The sequence below is a fragment of the Glycine max genome, chromosome 9 (assembly GCF_000004515.6).
Source record: "Glycine max cultivar Williams 82 chromosome 9, Glycine_max_v4.0, whole genome shotgun sequence".
Classification (NCBI taxonomy): domain Eukaryota; kingdom Viridiplantae; phylum Streptophyta; class Magnoliopsida; order Fabales; family Fabaceae; genus Glycine; species Glycine max.
This window is the reverse complement of record NC_038245.2, coordinates 36,952,791-36,976,595: the sequence shown is the minus strand read 5'-3', so window position 1 is coordinate 36,976,595 and position 23,805 is coordinate 36,952,791. Positions and strand designations below refer to the sequence as shown.

General features: G+C 34.8%; 2 protein-coding genes across 2 annotated transcripts; both read right to left on the bottom strand.

Moving 5' to 3' along the window:
• Positions 1–7,773: 7,773 nt before the first annotated feature.
• LOC100787331 (1-aminocyclopropane-1-carboxylate oxidase homolog 1) lies at positions 7,774–10,661 on the bottom strand. Its single transcript, XM_003533966.4, has 3 exons — positions 9,990–10,661; positions 8,964–9,285; positions 7,774–8,417 (listed from the first exon to the last, which is right to left on the bottom strand). Exons 1-3 carry the CDS (start codon positions 10,538–10,540, stop codon positions 8,163–8,165), a joined length of 1,128 nt encoding a protein of 375 aa, XP_003534014.1. The 5' UTR covers positions 10,541–10,661; the 3' UTR covers positions 7,774–8,162.
• Positions 10,662–12,106: 1,445 nt separating this feature from the next.
• Positions 12,107–14,467, bottom strand: LOC100786781 (1-aminocyclopropane-1-carboxylate oxidase homolog 1-like). The gene is made up of 2 exons (XM_041004916.1): positions 13,110–14,467; positions 12,107–12,233 (listed from the first exon to the last, which is right to left on the bottom strand). Exons 1-2 carry the CDS (start codon positions 13,419–13,421, stop codon positions 12,225–12,227), a joined length of 321 nt encoding a protein of 106 aa, XP_040860850.1. The 5' UTR covers positions 13,422–14,467; the 3' UTR covers positions 12,107–12,224.
• Between the last annotated feature and the right edge of the window lie 9,338 nt (positions 14,468–23,805).

Here is a 23,805-nt window from a genome sequence, read left to right as displayed (position 1 = left end):
TAATAGTTATAATAACCTATATTGTCATCTAGTTTTGTTCATTGCATAATAGGCCAGACAATTACCTCAAAGGAATAATTAACAGGTCAGTGTTGTTTTTCAATACATTTGCATTAGCATTAGTTGGGAACATCAATGTTTTAATTGTACAATAAGCATCCATCTATGTATTCAACAATGCTTTGAAAGGACTTGACGATACTTCATAAAGTAAATCCAAGGCTGGTGTTAGGTGAATTGTTGTTAAAATAAGTGATTTAAACAATGCTTTTACTTATATTTTAGTACTGTGTAGACTAATTTGTACTTAACATTGAATATCTAAATTTCATAATGTTTTTAGTGTAATAGACAAGAAGAAAACACTGAGTGTGGGTATTAAGTCATGCACTGGATGTCAACTATAATCTTAGGAGGTTTCAAGAATAATTGGGAAATGATTTTAATTCAAACAAATTTCATTTTCTTATGATTGGTATTATATTATTAACTTATGTTTTGTTATATCATGCAGTATTCCAATTATGCTAGACCATTGGAACCAGAGAGATTGAAGACGCTTCGAATCCAATGGACAAAGTATTATTTGAAAGTTAAAATGATACTTTGATTGTTTAGGCAATTTTATAATTGTAGTTTACTTAGTTTACATTTTTTACAATTCATGTATCCTTAACATTAAATATTCTTTTAATTCATAATAATTAATAAATTTGTCATCAAAATTTTGGTAAAAACTGTTTCAAAACAGAATCAAAATTTATATATGTTATGTGGTCTGATTTAAAATTTGCAGGTTAATTTTTTGGTTTACTGAAAAAACAGATAACATATTAAAAAAAATTCCTAAAAACAACATCGATTTTTTTAAAAACCGATGTTAACTTCCATTAACAACATCGGTTTTTTAAAAAACCGATGTTGTTAGTGTCCATTAACATCATTTAAAAAAAAATCAATGTTAACCGATGTTAACTTATTTCAACAATCGATGTTGATATGAAGATATATAACTTTTTTTTATAATTTTTATTATATAACATTAGTTATTTAAATAACCGATGTTGTATTTTTATATTAACATCAGTTTTGAAAAACCGATGTTAACGATAATACTTTCAACTTCAGTATCTTCAACATCGGTTAATAACTTATGTTGAAAGTCTAAAATAACCGATGTAAAAATTCTATTTTCTAGTAGTGGACTACTTTCAAAATTTACGTAAATTAAAAGTTAAAACCAAAAAGAATATTTTTAAAGGATTAAAACTAAAATTAGCTATATTCACACTATTAATAAATATATTGGACATTTAGACCTTTTAAAAAAGAACTTATCTTAAAAAAACTAAAATCATTTTTATCATCTTTCGGAGACATAAGATTGATACATTAATTAGAAAAGGGTCAAGAGAGAAGAAAAAGAGAATGTTACGGATTCAATTTTTTTTAACTCACTTTTCTAACAAAACTAATATGTGATGATAAAAAAATGTTTAAACCAAAGGAAGTTTTAGTTGATCAAATGATTAAGGAGCCATAGCACATAGAGAGTGTCCCTGCAGCTTGCAAATTTTGAGTGATACAAATCAAAGTTGCTCCCATACTTGACCTTCTTCCCCTTCTCTCTCGTATAGAACTCACCCTTCACCTCTTGTGCTGTGTCATGAAACTCACGCGCCACCGCCATAATCTCCTCCATAACCTTCGCGGCCACTCTGTGATTCACCCTTCACCTCTTGCAACACTAAACAATGTTCTCACAGAGTCACCTTACTTTTCTAGAAATTAATTATTACAATTTAAGTAAAACAAAATTACACAATAATTTATAGATTATTATGTATAGTAAATAATTATTTTTTTGGACTAGTGATATTTCTGATTGCTTCGGTACCTTGAATTTTAGGAAGGTACCCATACTTTTTAAACTTTTTATCTTGAACTAGTAAAAAATAATTATTTGCATATTAAAATCACATATCATAAATGAGTTAGAATTTAATTTCAATGATATTTTAAATTTTATAATTAAAAATCAAGGTTTTTTTCTTTTCAAGTTCAATATTCAAGATATATATGCAAATGTAAATGGAATCGGCAACAAATGTAATCAAGCTTGTGTTTTGGCTAAGAAAGACTCTAAAATTTGGGATATCTTCTTGAATAGTTTGACTATTCTGAACTTATCCTCACTTTTTTGCTCTTTTTCTTTGTAGTGGACTCCTTCAAATGAAGGTCCTTATATGGACCTTGGAGCTAGCCATTTACCACTGTTGCAGGCATTTTAAAACACATTTAAAACTGCATGAGTTGTCTCATTCATACAACAAATGAATGATAGTGTAATAATAGCTGACATTTTTATTTACCAAATAATTTAGGCCCATTGTCTGATTATGACTCAGATTTTAATATTATTATACCTACTATAATGATTAAAAAAAAAGTCTAAAAAGAAAAATACAAAAAGGCAAAAAAGTTATATTACAGAAATTTATTTAAAATATATTAGTATATTATTAATATTAAATTTATTTAAAAATTATTCCGTTTTCTAAAAATATCACTACTAGCTAGCAAGGTCAAACTCAACGAAGTCATGACAGCATGAGATGTTTTGACGTATACTGCTGGGAATAGAAATTAAAATTAATGGGAATAGAGAACTCATCTCACAGAAACAAAACTTAAACCTGGTAACTTTAGGCTCATTCATCAAATTTAGTCATCCATTCCATAAAAACTAACATTTTCAATAGTAAAATGAGTTCAATGCTTGATTAGTTTCTACTGACTACAAGTTACACCAATTAACAGTTTACAGAATACCGTTTTCAGACTTATGCAACCAAGATTTGAGAGTTTACTAACAGCCAATAGGACATGCAAGATTGCTGATTATAACAAGTTTCATGCTAACTTGCATTCCTTTCAAGCGCCAGTTAAAGGAGCTACTTCAAAAAATTATCTCATACTTTACAGCTTGAAGTTTCTAGCCCTGAAATACCATTCAGCCTTTGGCATTGTAGTGTTATGCTTAGTGTTCCAACTGTGATTTCCTAGTAGACAGCAACTCCCTTCTAGGTTCACAGAGTCTTGAATTGTGGATGAAAGATGCTACCTCATAAAGCGTGCTACTAAAACTCGTTGAACCTGTCGTGAAAGTTAAGAAACTTATTCATGATTAGGTATGAGAAAGGTTGAGACATTAAGTTGATGAAGAGAATGTTGTTAGCCTTGTTTAATTGCTACAAACTAGTTTCCATAGCAATCAAATTACAAACCACAAATTTTGCCGCGGGAGTATGAAGTCCACGAAAATAGTTATCATATTTTGATATGATGATTTCTTTCATATGTAAATAAAACAAAGCAAGCAGATTTGAATGTAGACAGCTATTATCTTCTGGCAATAAATTATCACATAAATTAGAAAACCAGCAAGCAGATTTGAAGGTTGGAGCCCAAAGTTTGAGCCGGCTTGGATTTCTCATTTACAAGATGCTTTGTATGTCAAAGTGTAGCATAGTTTTACATTCAAAATTATGTCTGTAACCGGTTGATCTTGCTCATAAGATGCATGATCATTGCAATTTATGAAAACTTAATAACTGATTGTGAAAGCCAATGAATAATCAGACTTACACTTCCATATTTACCACGATATCATAAAATGGTCAAGAGCTGAATTTCGATTGTGACATCCTCTATCCCTTACATATATACTAATAAAAGAATAAAAATTCAAATATTAATTAAAAGTATTTTTAAAACATTTTTAAATACAAGTCTTTCAAAGGGATAAAAGGCTCACATTCACTTTCTTCAACATTATATTCAAACTTGTCCAAATAAATAATAAAGTCATCTCGGCTCAAACAAGGCCGTCTAAGTTTCATACGATTAATATAGAACATATATCCTAATGTCATAACCTATCAGAGCATTGTGTTCCCGTGTCCTCTGGCATGAGGTTCTTCATAGTCATCCACCTATCCATCTGCTCCTCGAACATAAAGTTCAAGATCATCACAGGATCCAAACACAAACAGCAAACCGGGAGTGAGTTATCACATTCCTAACTATTAGAGAGAAACAAGACAACATATAGTAGCCAAATATAATTTACTTAGCATATCTTACATTATTTCCTCACTTTGTCATTCAAAATTCACTTTCAATCATCAATCACAATACACAAGAATCGCACACTCCGATCAAGACATAATAACACATCAATTTCATAATAAACAATTAGCAAGCTTATGCAACAGTTATGTTAAGACTCAAGCCTATATGCAATGTGGTACCATGTCAGTGAAAAACCTCGTCGTACGCCTAGGAGTACATGACAAGACAAACCACACACCAGCAAGTCAAGTCACTCTCACTAGGTAATATCATAGGGAGACCAGTCAGGGTCACAATGTTTTGTGAGAATGCTCCAATCATATGGGATCAACATAGGCTTAAAGGAGCACTCAAACCGTGTGACCCCCAAGGCCTACACTCCGAAGAGTCCGTCAGGGCCTCTCCCTCCTAATTCAGGTCCAACCCAGAAAACATTTTAGCACACAGACTCTATCTATGAACTGTACAAAACACACGACTCCTTAATTGTTCTCAAAATAGTTTTAACTCGTCGCCCTAAAAGGGACTTAATATTAACTCGTCGCCCTTAAAGGGACTTAACATTAACTCGTCGCCCAAAAAGGGACTTAACATTAACTCATCGCCTTTAAAGGGACTTAGCTTTAACTCGTCGCCCTTAAAGGGACTTATAGTCGTGTGATTGTACAATTCATAGTGAATACCCAATGCACACAATATCTCAATCACATACATACACAATTTATCACATACACTCGATCTCAATCACAATGGTATAATCTCAAAATAATATGTTATCACTTCTCATGAATCATATTCACTTTACCTATGAACTATGCAATATACACAACTACTCAATTGTTTTCAAAATTATTTTAACTCGTCGGGTTCCTACAATGAATCTCATTACAATACTCGTCGTCCTTAAAGAGTCTTACAATTGTGTGATTACACAGTTCATAGTTCACAACTCAATACACACATCTCATCTCAATACACATGTATTTCATCATCCGTCACATGTTCAATTTATCACATAATCACAGTTTGAATCATCATTTCATAACCTCAACATAACAATTTATACAAAAGATTTCATCATAACATGGGGTGTAAAATCCCTCAAATAGTTTCTCACAATTATTTCAAAATCAATTAATCAAATTCATGGGTTAAACACAAAGACATCAAGAATACTCAAGTTTATCAATCAATTCTCATCAGGACATCAATTGGTACATAAAACACAATAATATTGTATTTATAATCATAAAGAGAAAATTATAATTCAATAAACATCCCAAAATAAACCCAAATTTAGTTCTCTAAGGATCCTTACACATGTTCATTCTAACCCTCAATTGCGATAAACTCATCCCTTACCTATGAGCGGACTCACGTGTCTTCCGACAGGGATAGCGGCATTTCTAGCGGTTCCCTGAGATTCCTTCAGTTTTTCCTCTGACTGCTCCGATAGAATTTCCAAACATCAGAGAGACGGAGAAGAGATTGAAGCCTCCACTTGTACTGCCTTCATGCGATTCCTTTTTCTCCCTCCAAAAATATTATCTCACAAATCCCAACGGTGAAAGTGTGCGCAATTTAATTTGGAACAACATATCCAAATTTCATGAAAATCCAACGGTTAATGAAATCGGGATTGTAGTTTTACTGAGACCGTTCTGGATTTCCACGGGAAAAGAGAAAGCTACCGTGCGAAGGGTATTCCTCTTAGCTCTGACAGATTTTTACAATTCCCAATGGTGAGAATGCTCGAAATTGGGTTGCGCACGTGGTACTCAAATTTCACGACGATCCAACGGTGAATGAGTCTGAAATCATCATTTTTTCTGAGACAGGTTTTGTGGGTTGCGGGGAAAAGAAAGGGTTTTGGAGAGGAGAAGAGAGAAAACGAAAATAAGGGAAAGAAGAGGTACCGTCAGTGTGAAAACTGACCTAACACTATTTATAGCTAGGTTTACTCTATTTATTTATTTATTATTTTATAAAAACAAACTTTATTTTATTCTCTATCAAACAAATAAATAAAATATTCTTTTTATTTTCTCTCAAATCATTATTTTAATTAATAACTATATCTCTTTATTTATTTATTTATAAAATCTCATCATTTTTTTTAAAACTCTATTTATTTATAAATAATAATCCTTTTTAATCTAGATGACGAAAATTGGGATGTTACACCCATCAAGTCCCTTGTTATCATAGTAAGCAATGAAATCTTTCAGTGAAGTTTCCCTATAAACTGGAGGGTTATCTTCCGACAATAGTTTCTTGATGGGCCCATACATTCTTATTGTTGGGTAGAGATGAAGAGTGAAAAAGCATGTCACTGATACTCTAGGCCCTATGCGGTTTGCAAGCAAACGGTGCTCCACACTTTTGAATCTGTCATTGGATATTAGCTGCAATGTTGCAACATAGAATCCACTTTCAGCCAATCATTTCTTCATCTGTTCATTCCAATAACTAAATTCCAAAGGATGCAAATATACAAATGCATAGAGTTGTGTGTGATAAACAAGGAAAGGAAAGACAATCTTTAGTCCTACAAATTATATTCACAGACTTCATTGTTCATCAACATCTATCCCATGGAGCTTTATTATCCGATCATCACAGATTATGCCTAATCCTAATATAGCATCAATTCATAGGGAAAAAAAATAAAATAATGATGTGAGTAATGCTCAATTTTTCGTTTACCATGTAGAGGATATGAAGGATAAGACAACAATATGGTTAATGTTGTATGTTGAAGATGAACAGCAGAACTTGGACTAAAAAAATGGACACTACTAGAAAAAAGATCTTTTACAACGCTGGTTTTACAAAAATCAATGTCGTAAGTAAAGCGGTGATATTTTTGTAAATAATTATAATTTTTTAAAGACGATTTTCTCAAAACCATATTTGAAAATACTTTACGACATCGGTTCTTAAAGAATCAGTGTCGAAAACAAGATTTTAAAGACGGTTTTCAAAAACATTCTTCGAAAAGATGTGTTCACGCTGATGTGGCACGTTTAAATTGGATCATTTTCGTACCAACACACCAATAAACAATATCCGTGTTTTTTCCTCCTTTTCTCTCTACCCTATCTCCTCTTGCATGGGACTCTCCAACTTTGAGGATTTATCCATTCTGACAGTGAATTGGGAGGCCATGAAGCTCCGCTCCTCGTCGGACCTCCTGTGCCGCCACGAAGGCCTATAGTTCTTGGAAACAGTTATAGGGTGTGGTAGTTCCCGCAAGAGAGTTTCCGGCGCCAACTACATCCATTTTTGGTTCGGTGTGCTACACTACAAACTTATCTTTCTCGTGAAATTTAATAACAGTGTGTGCTTGCGTGCGTGTTTGGTGTGCTAACAGTTGATGTGTGAGTTTGCAATCTGCATGTGTGTGTAAGATTTAATTTTCAACGACTGTGAGTTATTTAGAATATTTTTTTAACCATATAATTCATGTGAGTCGTTAGAAACAATAATTAATAATTTTTTTTATAATTTCTCGTAATATTATATCACCTTTAGTATATCGAAGTTGTCGAAAAGTGACAACTAACAACTAACAACAGTACTATAATGAAAGTAACAAGTAACAACAGAATAAACCACAGTGCTATGATCAAAGTAAAGTAACAACAGAAAAATCGGATTTAATTTAACTCATCTAAAGAAAGTGCATACAGTGAATTACAGTCTATGCTATATAGATTGAAGTAGGAGGATGATCCAATTCCAACCACTCTTACATAAAATAAATCCATATATACTGTGAGAATAATATACTCACCACTCTATATTATATTATCATAATACAGAAACTAGAAACTTTGCTCTTGTGCAGTGCAAATAATTAAGGGTGCCTTAACCATGCTCTGTCTCTAGAACTTGATGTTGTTTATTTAGAAGTTACAAGATACTGAAAATCGCAGTCAAAGGAAAAAGTTAACCATGATAAAATGCACACTAAAGCCAACTCCAAAGGAATCAAGAGTGCTCTAATCGAATTCTCATTATTCACTTCACAACCTAAAGGGGTGCAAGGAATTGTTCCCATCAAGGCCTTTCTCAAAATAATGTGCTTTGACATCTTTAACAGTAGTGTCCCTATAGATTGGTGGATTGTCTTCTGATAACAACTCTTTTATTGGACCAACAACCTTCAATGAACTCTGTTGAAATGAGTTTGCAAAGAAACTTGCAACTGAAATTCTGGGGCCTGTATGACTTGATAAGACCCGATGATAGACACTAACGAACATATCATTTGATATAAGCTGCACCAACAAGGAGAATGATAAAACATGATCATATAAAATTGGGTATGTCAGAGATTTTATTTTGATATATCATAACAATTGATGGTAGAAACACCAAACTTTCAAAAATAAAACATGCATGGCATTTGATATAACATTTCAGATGGTAATGCAATGGAAGTACTCAAAATGTTTTTTGTTGCTATCATGAGGACACCTCACAAATGATACAAAATAGATAAAGACTTCAAGGGTTATTTCTGATGGAATTCAAAAGGAAGTTTTATAATAAAGTTGTGTCCTACTATAATTTTACGATAATAAATATTGGGCTTAAAAGGGACAGTAAAAGAAAACTGTGAGTAACTGAGAATGTTAACAAGAATGTATGGCTACACAAGAAAGGACATCATACAAAATGATTGTATACGAGAAGATAGACTATAATTGAGGAAAAGATGACAGAAAATTAGTTAAAGTGGTTTTTGGATACAAAAAGAAAAGGCTACTAGAGACATGAGTGAGGAGAGAGAGACCAAGAAGGACGTGTGCGGCAGAACTTACCTGCAGAAAATCCCCAATGTTTACAACAAGAGATCCATGCACTGGAGGAACATCAACCCATTGATTCTGATGAAGAACTTGAAGACCACCCATCTGGTCTTGCAGAAGAATTGTCATGAAGCTAATATCAGTGTGCTTTGAAGTACCCATAGTTAATTCGGGTTCAGGGCATGGAGGATAGTAGTGACACAAAAGAAATTGTCCATCAACGGAGTCCAATTCTTTAAGATAAGAAGAATGAAGGCCAAGAGCCTCTGAGAATAGCTCAAAGATTGTAAAGCCTAATGCCCTTACTTTCTCTGAATAACCAATCACAATGTCTCTGCAAATGCATGATTATTTCATCATAGACAATGGAAAAAGTCTAAATTTGATGGGGTCTAAAAGTGAATTGCACAATAAACATGAAGAGTGAAACTCTTTTCCATATGGATGTTGCTAAACTACTGATGGTGCTTCATCTTATGAAAAGCAAAAATTCTTAATTTTTCAATGATAATTACAAAAGTCGCACCTATTTTACAAGTGATATTTTTGTAATCATTAGCAAAAGCAGAAAATAAAAATAGTAAAACTTCCTGCAAACCAACCCCCCCCCCCCCCTCTTTTGCTTGTATACAACTTTTCTAAATTGAGTCTGTATTTTAAAAACAAAAATAATAAACCCCTCAAATTCACACTGAAATAGTATCCTTTCTCCTAAATAGTTTTTAAAGTAAAAAAAAATTATATAAGTGATCCCTCAAATATTAGAAATCATACTAGCTAGTCTCTCAAGTATGGAAAAACCCTTCAAATTGGTTCTTAAACCTTAATAAGATATATCAACTCAGGGACTAAATTGATAGATATGCAATAATACCTGAGGGAATACATATAGTTTTATTACTTCATGAACAATTTAGGAGAGAGAATAATACTTGATGGACCAAATTGATGGTTTATTCGATGAAAAATATACAATCTCAATCACTGCTGAATGAGAACGATTGTTATTATCAAGTGTAATCAAGTCAAAATTAGTACCTGCATACTGATGGTATTTCTTCTGGATTAGGAGGATCAGGAGTACGAAAAAAAGCAATTGTGTCTCTCCAGTTAGCAGCAGGGTCTCTATAAAGAGTACCATTGGAGAAATATCTAACTTTCTTATTCATATCCCTCGAGTAAAAGCTTTTTCTCACCTCAACATCTTGTTCATGAAACCTACGGATTCCACATATCATCTCATCCAAAAGATCAACAGCAATACCATGATTCACCACCTGGAAAAACCCCCACTCCTTGCATGCACTTCGAATCTTGTCAAGTGCTTTCACACGAAGGGATGAGTTTGTGTCTATATCTTGGAGATCTATGATGGGGACACTGAAGTTTGAGTCATTTGGCATGGTTTCAGTGTGGTCCTCCACCTTGGCATGATGGAACATGCGTGGTATCTTTGTGATCCCAGAATCGAAGAGGCCTTTCACACCAAGTTTTGTTTCATCAAAGGCTTTGACTTCAGCTATTCTGTCATAAGTGGAATCCTTCTTACTTGTTTCTAACTCGGATTGATTTGTGCTTGTGGCCACCATACTGGGAAACTGGCAGAAAATACAAGTTCTCTTCTCTTCTCTCTGTGCTACACGAATTCGAAATAACTAAAGAATGTTATTTTGCAAAGGTACAATAGTTAGATAAGAAGGAAGGACAATGAGGAACAAGTAGGCGCGTTTACTTTTTTATTCAGGTACAGACCCCACTTTTGAAAACCACATTTCGCTTGACTTGGTCCTTAGTATACCGAGATTACTTTTCCAGAACAGTTGTCAAAGTTTATTTTGATTGTAATTAAATAGATTATCTCATCGAAAGATATATAATTTTTTGGTGTACCACAAAAGATATTTAGTACCAATAATGTTTACTAGTTCAACAGGTAAGGAGTTTGATCCTTAATAAAAGTCTTAAATTAAAGTCTCGTTATAAAAAAGAAGTATTAACTAATAAGAAAATTTTGCTTTATTCACTTTTTGACTACAGAAAAATTCCAACAATAACAGCCTAAAATGAGAGCATAGGCAATTACTCAATGTTATAATAATAATAATAATAATAATAATAATAATAATTGATTTAAACTTCAAAAGTGAGTCTACTTTATCCCCCAAACAAAACCAAAATTTCTAAACATTATAATGCCATTCCCAGACACAAACAAATTCTTTTAAACTCAATTATTCAAATGTAAAACAAACAGACCCTAAACTATCGGACTTACTGTTTACGCTGAAATTTGGTAAACAATCGCTAGTCTAAGTCAATTACTTGCGAGATCAACTAGTGAATCTCAGGAGCATGCCATTTGTGTGTTTGCATTAAATGTAAAGCTTTTAATGTTCATCGTTGCAACAAACCTTTATTGGTTTTGAGGTTTGCAGAAAGTAAAAATTCTTTGAAAGAATCGAAATGCTGGAAGTAAATTGGCAAGGGAAAAGCAAATTGCAGAATTGAAAGGATCAGCAAGTTCATTCGATCGAATGAACCATTTAAAAGACAGGAATTATAAAGTGAAACGTAAAATGCATTGCATTCGAAATGTAAAATTTACAGAAACTTAAAATGGTTCACAATCATACATTTTCCTTGCGTACTCGTTTCTCTCTGCGCTGGGTACTTTGAGTATATAAGGATTTGTAGCAATGATCTGCGACCTCGAAATCTGACTAAAAACTGCTATATATAGACATTCGAAAATAAATTGCCCTAACGGTCGAACACTATCCTAATGCCAAGTGTCCTGCTACGTACACCTTGCATGCACATAACTGCTCCTTAGAACGGTTATCCACATTGCTCGAAATCGAACTAATTTTGTGAAGTTTTGTCAGAAATTGCGCTAAATCCAGAACTCTTGTTGCCTTGACTTCGATTCGACCACACGCCAGCTCGATTCGCCTAATGGTTCGAAGCCCTTTGTCTTAGCCTTGTATTTTGTAAATACTTCCTTGAACCTGTGAATCCTTTTCAATAGACTCTTCTTTCTTTTCGATTCAACAGAATCTGACAAGATTCTTGCTCTTTAATACGCTTCAAAATTCATGACGACATCTAATGCGTATTTAGAGCATATTTTTAGCTCATCAAAAATATGGGCTAACACTTACACGGGCCATAGAATTCATATAATTCCAAGAAACAATAGAATATAAATACCTGAAGGACACGTTTCAAGAAATCAATATTTTCTTCTTCCTATCCGGTAAATATCCAAAGCACCTACACAACCTACATCAATTCCAGCATTCAAACAATATAATTAATGAAATGCTCTCACCAAAACGTAAACTAAAACCACAGTGAACAAACACATAAACCTAAAACCAAATCTGTAGCAATCAGGACAACTATAGAAGAAAAATAGTGAATCAGACTCAAATCAAGCGAAAACGCACAGAGCAACCAAAACTCAAAAACATATCAAGAATATACATAACACATAGGCATAAATAACTTAGCTTCGTTAACATCAGCTTTTCTAACATCCGTGTTAACATCATCACATTAACATCAGTTTTTTAATAATGGGGATTTTAATGTGTTTTTCCTTTTATTGAATGTCTCCCTGTCTTCTCTCACCCACTCACTCTCACTCTCGTCTTATTATCGCTATCGCTCTCGCTTTCTCGCTTTCTCACTCTCGGTTAGGGTTCCTAACGAAGGCGTACTGGGAGAAGGTGAAGTTGACGGTGCCGTTAGTGGCGGAGAAGGAAGGGATCTGCATAGTGCTCATGACGATTTTTTAACATAATCACATTAACATTGATTTTTTTTAAAAATGATGTTAACATTGTCATGTTAATATCGATTTTTTTTCAAAAACTAATGTTTACGAAATCAGTTTATTTATAAAAATACCATTACCCTTTTGTTAATTTCGGTTTTATCAAAAATGAATGTTAAAATAGTAATGTTGAAAATACTCTTTCCAGTAGTGTTAGGGTGCAAATGGAATACATTTTCATCATAATCTTCTTTCTTCTGCCTCCTCCTCCCGGTTGTGAATTAGGCCATACAACTTAACATAAGTAGTTCTTACAATAGACTCATTTTGTTTCATTCATTGACTAGTAAAAGAGAAAAAAAAAAAAAGAATGAAGTTACCTGTAGCAGATCTCCAATGTTTACTACTAGAGCTCTAGGAACCGGAGGAACATCAACCCATCCATTGTGGCTCAAAACTTGGAGCCCTCCAATGTGATCTTGAAGCAGAATTGTAAGGAAATCAGGATCAGAGTGCCTGGTAGTACCCATAGTGAGTTCAGGCTCAGGACATGTTGGATAATAGTGAAACAAAATTGAATGGCCCTTTGCACAATCCATGCGTTGAAGATGCGCAGGGTTGAGTCCAAGTGCTTCTGATAATAACCCAAACAAAACTCTCCCCAACACCTGAACTTGCCTACAGTATTCCATTGCTACATCCCTACAAACCAAGATCAAATCACCCAATAAAAATGACTTTTTAGGTACAAAAATGCCGCCTTTTCGTTTTTACATAAATCTATATTCGAGGATTCTGTTTTTCTATCCTATGTACTAGTGCATAAATTAAAAGGCTAAAATAAAAAAGTTTTTCAATTCCAATTGATATTTACTTACAACCAATTCTGATACCAATAAGAGCCCAAACAGTTGGGAACACACCCTTAAAAACTAGTTGTTAAGGATAGAATCAACACTTAAATACTCACCGAGCATCTTATACTACTCGATAATCGTGAGACTTAAGCACTCCATATCCAATTCCCTAACCTTAAAAGTCATATCAACCATCAATTTTGATTGATCAATAGTGCAATTTTTTTTACACTAACCGTATATAGAATATAAAAGTTAAACTAATGAAATAAAACTTGTATGCACTTTCTTAAGTGTATTTTCACCTCATAGCATAATGATATTTAATGCAAACTTTTATCAAGTGAATGATGGAGTTAAAACTCCAATTGAATTGCATCAATGTTTGTTTTGTTAGAGTGAATAATCTCTATAACATGCAAATGAAACTTTTGTTCTTCCATGTATACAAAAAGTTTTAATCTTGAAAAGTCCAAAGTTACCTACAGATAGGAGGAGGCAGTTCTTGATGAAGTGGTTCAGGACCCATCACACAGAAAAGAGTGTCTCTTCAATTAGCTTACTTTGACTGATACAAATCAAAGTTGCTCCCAAACTTCACCTTCTTCATCAGCTCCCTGTTATAATATTCACCCTTCAACTCTTGTGGCAGCTCGTGGAACTCACGCACCGCCGCCATTGCCTCCTCCAAAACCTTCACCGGAATTTCGTGATTCACCGCCTGGAAGAACCCCACTGTCTCCGCCGCCCGCCGTACTCCGGCCACAATGCCGTAGCGGTCGACGGCAAGACCGTTGAGGTCAATTGCGAGGATTGTGAACTGGGCATCAGCAGGTTCGGCGGAAACTGGGTCGCCGGCGGCAAGGTCCTCTGGTGGCCGGATGAAGTTATATGTAATTGTATAGTTAAATTTATGTTTGGTTAATTTTTGTATGTTCTTATAATTAAAAAATAATAAAATTAATTAGTAGTATTAGAATACAGTACAAAAAACATCACAAAAAAATATATAATGCATTTGTCTTATAAAGTAAACAAAATACTCAAATTACAATAACTGAAATGATACTCGACAATAATGAAACATATTAAAAATTACAATTACAACTCAAACATAATAAAACTAATGAGGATCTAAAATATGTTGTGCAGAATATATGTCTTCTTCTATTTGAATTACTGGTTTGCTAAAAATAGCCAAAATTTTTATTGAGCAGAATCGTTTCCAATAGTTGGATTGTGCTAACACCTTTAGCACGTCTTCATCATTTTTCAATTCTGTTATCTCATATTCAATCAAATTTTCGGAATACTTAGAATGACCTGATTGTCGAAAGAACAATCGCCTAACCAATTGTGATCCGTGAATTCCATTAGGGGAAACCCCTATAGGTGCGACTTGCTTGATTAAATCCTTGAGTTTCTTCATGCCACATCCTGGAGGAATGCCAAATCTTATTATTAGATTAGTTCCAGCAAAGGAGTAACCCAAAAACTCGCCTTGACGTGGTATGTTCCACTTCCCGTTGTAATACATAATTGCATCATGAGTAGGAGTGATGGTTGATTGAAGCAGGTTGAGTATAGCATCCGGTGTTCTAATAATGGTACATAATAATTCTATAGGGCCAACACACGAGTATTGTTCATTGCACATTAACATTGTGTAAGCATCATCATCATTTTTCAATTGTAGAGATTGAAAAAAATATTATTGACCTGCATCTATGAATGGTTGTTGGTAGTAGATTTCATCCAGTAATTGATCGTTGGTTAGTTGAAGGGTGTTGTGCATTCTACGCTTGAGTGTATCAAAAGAACAATTGTTAGGAACTCCCATTGGTGTTGGAGTGAGACTTTGAAAATAAACACCAGTTTGGTTGTGAATGATTGATCAATTTGGAAAAATGAAAGCTAATCTGGAGTTAGCAATGGTCTGACTGCTTGTTTCTCCCAAAAATGACATAGTAATAAGATTGTATTTGGGTTGTGAAACTATGTTGTGTGAGATTGTGTGTTTGTATTATGTATGCGTTGTGTTATTTATAGTTGTATGAGTATTCTGCCACGTTGATGTGTATTGGAATCCAATGTTTTTTCCCCTAGTAAGTGATGGAGCTAACGTCCATTATAATTTCAGAGTGAACAAAGAGATTATGAGTTGTCCATCTCATGTTAGTTTTGCACACGTCTCTAAAAATTAAATGTCTCACTTGCAAAACTGACATGAAATAGACAGCTCATAATGCAGAATGTTGTCAATTTGAACTGTGATTTTTCCCATGTAATTAAAGCAGCAGACGTTCATGATGATTTTCAGAGTGAACAAAGAGATTATGAGCTATCTATTTCATGTCAGTTTTGCAGGTGAGACATTTAATTTTTAGAGACGTGTGAAAATTGCAGAGTATTGTCAATTTGGACTGTGATTTTTCCCTTGTAATTAAAGCAACAAACGTCCATAATTATTTTTAGAGTGAACAAAGAGATTATGAGTTGTCCATTTCATGTCAGTTTTGTCAATGAGACATTTAATTTTTAGAAACAGTGTAGTGTAAATGGCAAAGTATTGTGAATTTTGACAGTTATGTTACCATGTCAACTACTGCAGTAAAAGTGGGTAAACTGAAAATTGCTAATTTAAATTTAAAGGAAAAATTATTTCAATACGTAAAGTGATAACTGAAGACGGACATAAGACATTACATGAAAATTTCAAAGAAGAAATAACTTAGACATGAATGATCCGTAGATTACCAATCTCGTTTGAATATAGGTTCGTGGGATGGAGACAGGTTACTTCCTTCGGGCCCGGAAGAGGAGTCAGTATCACTATCATGATTTTTGATCCAACAAGTCTCGTATTCATCTGATAAGTCCTCAAGATTAGAGGTTGAGCCATGTTGGTTGTGTGGTGGGTTATTATTGTGACAGATTATGGCAAATAACTCCACAAATGGTAGTGATGGGTTGTTGTAAAAAATGTTAAACATTTGTCGAACATCAACATCATCTCACAGAATAAAAGATGTGTACATATAACGTTGTCCTGACTCAAATATAGGGCACTGAAAGTGGAGATGTTGGATATGTTGTTCTGGGTCAATGTTTAGTTTTTTGTGAACAAGTTCAAACAATTGTGTAAAGGTTATGACCTTGTCGGCCATGAAAGTTTTTGTATTGTTACTAACGAAGGTGGTGCCCTCATTAGTATTACAAATTTGGTCGTCGTAGTAACCACAAACATATGCAGTTAGGTGACACATTGTGGTAGGGATTAAGATAAAAATTTGAAATTGTTACGAATGCCTTTAGTTGTAGTGATATTTATAGAATTTGGTTATAGTTGAGTGAGTCACTAGTTAACTGTGCATTTTGATGAACGGGTAAATGAACATATAAGCATATTTACAAGGGTCCATAATGTACAAATTGTCGAGTGAAAAAAACAATTGAGTGAAAAAAAACTGAGTTGTCCACGTCATGTCAGTTTTACTGGTGCGACATTAATTTTTTTAGAGGCGTGTGAAAATTGCCGAGTGTTGTTAATTTCAACTGTGATTTATCCCTGTTAATTGATGGAGCAGAAGTCCATTATAATTATCAAAGTGAAAAAAAATTGAGTTGTCCATGTCATGCCAGTTTTACTGGTGCGACATTTATTTTTTTAGAGACGTGTGTAAATTGCTGAGTGTTGTCAATTTTTGACTGTGATTTATCTCCGGTAATTGATGGAGTAGAAGTCCATTATAATTATCAGAGTGAACAAAAATTGAGTAGTCCATGTCATGTCAGTTTTACTGGTGAGACATTTATTTTTTTAGAGACCTATGCAAATTGTTGAGTGTTGTCAATTTCGACTGTGATTTATCCCTGATAATTGATGCAGCAGAAGTTCATTATAATTTCAGAGTAAAAAAAAATTGATTTGTGAAAATTGCAAAGTGTGTCACGAATATTTTTTTTTGGATTTTTTGACGTTATTACCATGGAAAAAGTGTCCAAATCATAGTTTTTTTTTTATTTTGTGCTTGTATTTTGAGGTGATATCCCATGGAACTGGTGCACGAAATAAATTTTTTTGAATTCTTTGACGTTCAAACCATAGAAAAAATGAGTCACGAATATCATTAATGTGTTCGACATAATTTGAAAAAAATGCAGAACATGGGCACTTAAGCATAGTTGCAAGGGTCCAAATCATAGTTTTTTTTATTTTGTATTTTTATTTTGAGGTGTTATTCAATGGAACCGGTGCACGAAATAATTTTTTTTTGGATTTTTTGACGTTCAAACCATAGAAAAAATGAGTCACTAATATCATTAATGTGTTCGACATAATTTGAAAAAAATGCAGAACATGGGCACTTAACCATAGTTGCAAGGGTCTAAATCATAGTTTTTTTTTTTATTTTGTACTTGTATTTTGAGGTGTTATTCAATGGAACCGGTGCACAAAATAATTTTTTTTGGATTTTTTGACGTTCAAACCATAGAAAAAATGAGTCACGAATATCATTAATGTGTTCGACATAATTTGAAAAAAATGCAGAACATGGGCACTTAAGCATAGTTGCAAGGGTCCAAATCATAGTTTTTTATTATTTTGTACTTGTATTTTGAGGTGTTATTCCATGGAACTGGTGCACGAAATAATTTTTTTTGGATTCTTTGACGTTCAAACCATAGAAAAAATGAGTCACAAATATCATTAATGTGTTCGACATAATTTGAAAAAAAATGCAGAACATGGGCACTTAACCATAGTTGCAAGGGTCCAAATCATATTTGATGATACTGTTACAGGGGTACTTAAACATGTTTGATCCCATTATCACAACATTTTATACTTCAATGACCAAGACGATGACCAGTCCCACAAGGTGGTGGACACCGATTACGTTGCGGATTTCTTCTTTCCAGTATGACTGGTTCTCCCACGTCATGATGATGTTGTTGTTCTATGTAACATTTTCAATGTTAGTTGTTGCAGTTGAAGAACTTTGACCTTGTTCTCCAAACGAATGCGGTGCATCGAACTGTTGTAAAGTAGCTAAATATGATGTCGCTGAATTTGGTGTATTGAAATCGACACCAAATAAATCGGTTATCCATTCATGGGTGGTTGCGGTGACTGACTCGCCAGTGTGGTCAAAAGTTTGATGAGTAGGTGAAGGAGTAGAATACATTGACTGAGGATGCGGAATTTCAAAATGTTTTTGTTCAACACTTGACCCTGCAACATTTTGGGTAATTGTTGTGCGTGGATCATGTAGTTGTTGTGCAACAGACAAGAACAAAGTAGTGTTTTTCCTATACCATTCCATGTACACTGGTGTATGTGTCACTATTCCTTCAACCCATTGCCCAGCTAAAACATCATTATGTTTGTTTTTCCATATATTAATCCACTCTGCATGGTATTCCATCCAATCAGTGTAATGATTGCCTCACATGTCAATTTGGTGAAGTAGATCAAGATTCATGGGATCAACATGGATATCTTGTTGTAGTCTAAACTGTAGCTTCACCCGATTTGTTTGATGTCATTCGACAATCAAGAAACAAATAATTGCAGTACATGCAGACCAAATCTCCATGTCTCTATATGCACGTCTGGGTAGGTGTTCTTCAAATCCTCTATATGGGACCCAAGAAAACTGAAATATATGCCAACAAGGCAACATGTTAGTATGTATGTACATATTTAAGGTGCAGATCATGATAGTATTATACCTCATGGCTCTCCACATGATCTATACAAGACCTATATCCGACTAAGTCACCATGCGGTGTGGCCCAATATTCTAATCTACCACCACTCCATCTGAAATGTAAAACATACAAAATCAGTATTCATTGTAATGTTATAATACACGTCATTGAATTAAAAAAATTAACATTTCGCTATATGTAAATAACTTTTTAGCTAGTGGAAAAGTTGTTTTGGGTCGTGGGACTCTTGGTGCAATAAAAGGCATGTGGTACCAAGCCCATGACTACAATAGTATGACACAACCACCCATAGATTTACCAACCTCCGATGATGCTCGACATAGTTCTCTATACAGGTTTGCTAAACAAGCCGAACCACAACTATATTTTTTTGTGTTGTTCAAATCACGTAATAGGTTCAAATACATTAAATGAACTCTATTTCCAGATTTATCAGGAATTAAAGCACCGTCAATCATGCACATTATGTAAGCTCTACACCTGCATTGTAGTTGGTGCGTTGTTGGTTCTACGGGCAATGGTGCACGCAACATGCTTAGCAACCATGTCAGCTTCAGTGCGGCTCCTTTACGTGCATTTTCGAGAGGGACTTCCCCTAGTAACTCGTGGTATAACTCATCCCAATGTAAGAAGCTAGGTCCAGCCACAACACGACCATTGACTCTAATGCCTAGATGAAGTGCAACATCTTCGAGTGTGATGGTGCACTCTCCCCATGGCAGGTGAAAGGTATGTGTTTCAGGCCTCCATCGTTCAACCGATGCAGTGATCAATGCATGATCAATTTTACACTGCTTGATTAGGGAAATATGTTGGAAACCGGTACACGATAATAATGGTATAATTAGTGGTTCTGGTTCAGGTATTGTATGGTAATAGGAAGTGATTAACTCATTAATCGTAGTACGAGAATGATTAACGTGTTGATGATGCAATAGAGGTTTATCATCCATGAGAATGATGTCAAATGGTAAACCGAATACAAATGATATAAAATTTGAAGTTGGGTGATGCAAATGTGGTATTGACATGCACCTCTCATCTATTTATCATTTAAACAATATTCAGTTTTGCAAGCACAAATACACTTAAGGTAATTGTAATGCCTCGTGATTCCAAAACACATTTATAATTTGTCTCGTTGTAAGGCCTCGAGATTCCAAAGCACGTTAACATGATTGTGGTACTATGATGCATCGAGATTCTAATTCACATGAATCAATGAAATTTTGTGCACACTGTTCACCCGCATGCGTATGTTAACCGCATTAACTTGGTTCTCAATAATTCGCATGTCCTTAACATTACACTTAAGGTAACTGTAATGCCTCGAGATTCCAAAGCACATTTATAATTTGTCTCGTTGCAAGGCCTCGAGATTCCAAAGTACGTTAACAACAACTGTGGTACTATCACGCATCGAGATTATAATGCACGTGAACCAATGACATTGTCATGCACACCATTCACCCGCATGCATACGATAACCGCACTAGCTTTGTTCTCAACATTTCGCATGGCCTCAACGTTACACTTAATGTAATTGTAATGCCTCGAGATTCCAAACCATATTTATATTTTGTCTCGTTGTAAGGCCTTGAGATTCCAAAGCACGTTAACATGACTGTGGTACTGTGACGCATCAAGATTCTAATTCACGTGAACCATGGACCTATGATTGATTGCATATATAAACCTACCATGTCACCCAATACTTTGCACAGTTGTGTCTAATCAAATTGTGAGAGAAAACAGAGAGGGCTAGCAATAGGTCAGAGCCTATTTGTGCGTACGTTTATATCAATGGTGAAATCATTCAAAGTTCAAGTGCAAATGCAATTTTCAGCGGTGACAACACAAAGTCGTTACTCTTGAATCCAACAATGACGCTGCCAAATATAATCAGTGCAATACATTCATCAATTACAGATAATGGTGTTACGCCTATAATTAATGCTCTTTGGTATCGTTGTCTTGTATATCATTTAAATGGTGAAGTTCAATATAGGGCAATTCAAATTATTGACGAAGAAGGTGTCTCATGCATGTTTCATACATTTCTCAATATGACAAGTGTAATATGTATGAAACTTAAAGTTGATGTTCATAATTCATTATCACTTACTCAAGTTAATGACCTAAGTTGGGTCGACATGGAGCAGAAGTTGGAGAATACCCTGAAATTGGAATGAATAATTTAACATATTTTGTTGTTGTATTGCGTTGAAGTTTTTCTCTGTCTGTATTATCTAGTTGTAGTTGTTGCATGCTTTGAAATTGTTATTTTCAATTTACTTCAGTAATAATAGTCTACATATGCATGATTTCAGATATGGGGAGCAATGTCAGACCTAACCCTCACATGCACTGACACCCCATTAAAGTGTGGTGTTGCACACTGTTCACTCACATGCGTATGTTTATCCCATTAACATGTTTTTGAACAATGCATGTGTCCTTCGCATGCGATATAGAACACTGCGGTCAAAAATCATGATTAAACGAATAGTCTGTCATGTATATTAATGTGTGAGGTTGCATACTGCTCACTCACATATGTACACTAATTTACTCACATGCACTTAATGTCCTACCTAACCGTCGTAACTAACTTTACTGCCTAACCCTCCCACCTAACCTTCCAATCTAACTCTCTTACCTAACCTTCCAATCTAACACTCCCACCTAACCCTCCTATCTAACCCTCGTAACTAACTCTCCCACCTAACCTTCCAATCTAACTCCCCCACCTAACCTTCCAATCTAACACTCTCATCTAACCCTCCCATCTAACCCTCGTAACTAACTCTCCCATCCTAACCTTCCAATCTAATTCTCCCATCTAACATTCCAATCTAACTCTGGTACTAAACTTTCTCAGCCTATATATAATATCACCATTTGACAACAACATATCACACACAACAACTTTCTCACAAAACAAAACTCGATTTGTAACTCTCACACCATTTCCACTCATATCCCATAAGCACCACCATGGCTCCACCTAAAGAAATTCCGACCATCATTTACCACAGTGGTCACATTGTACACGATCCAGTTCAAGGATCGATGTACACGTGTACGACCCCAATATTTTTTTACGCCAGTCGTTCTATTACGTTTACACAATTCATTCGAAAAATTAACAATCGTCTCCCTACTCGAGTAACTGAACAAGTTGCTCAATTGTTATTTCGTGTTCCTATTTCATTTCATCTCGGTCAAAAATGTTTTATTTCAGCTCAACTATTCGACAATGATGATCTTAGAGGCGCGATGGAAACAATTCTCCAGAATCCACAATTGAATTCTGCCGAATTCTATGTTGTTACTGAGCTTATTCCTCAACCACAACCATTGTCTCCACAACCCGCATGTCCACAACTACAACTACCGCATCCACAACAGTTACCGTACAATAACATAGACCTCAATAATCCAGTATCTTCATACAACAACCTTGAATCACAAGACCCATTTGACATTTATACTTCATACACACAAATATTATTCGAGAACGATTCTTTTTTTCATAGCCAACAAACCTCCTTTGACCAACAAAATCATCCTTCATCCCCCTTTACGCCACCTTCACAACTACCACAAACGCAAACATCAAATCGAGATGAACATCTCATTGCTAACGAAGATCCCATTATACGATTTCATGATGAAAACATGGATGATTTTACTGAGGATGAGGATCAACAGTTCTTTGATCACATTAATCACCAAAGCGATGACCAAAGTGATGACCAAATTGATGACGAGGGTGTTGGCAAACCAACGACATCTCCGTCACCTCTGTTGCAATATCAGCAACCTAGGTGTCCAATAGACTTGAACTTTGACCACCTACCACACTACATTGATCGACACCATTTTGTTCATCAACAACACAATGTACAACCACCAGTCGGTATACTTGAGATTGACATGACCTTCGATGACAGAGCACAATGTATTCGGACAATCAAAGAATACAACATCAAAAATCATTTTGATTGCAGAACAATTTACTCTGACGAGAGAAGGCTAAACTTCGTCTACAAGTTACATGAAAATGGTTGTACATGGAGCTTGGGCGCATGCAATTCAAAGAGGCATAACAAATGGATTATCAAGAGTACCAGAGGTCATCACACTTGTCTCGTGCCGATGCTCAGACAAGATCATCGCCAACTCGACAAACATGTCATAGCACAGATCATCCAACCAATTGTCAAAACAAACCCAACCGTCTCCATCAAGACGTTGATTGCAGAGATCAAAATGTTCATGAATTATACCCCATCCTACAAGAAGACATGGTTAGCAAAGCAAAGAGCGTTGGAGATGATTCATGGAAACTGGGAAGAATCATATGTCAAATTGCCAAAACTTTTCGTAGCTTTGCAATCTTGTGTTCCCGGGACTGTGGTCGCTGCTTAAACAAAATCCTTGTATGAGGGGGGAGAAATAGTATCGGGCAAAAGATTGT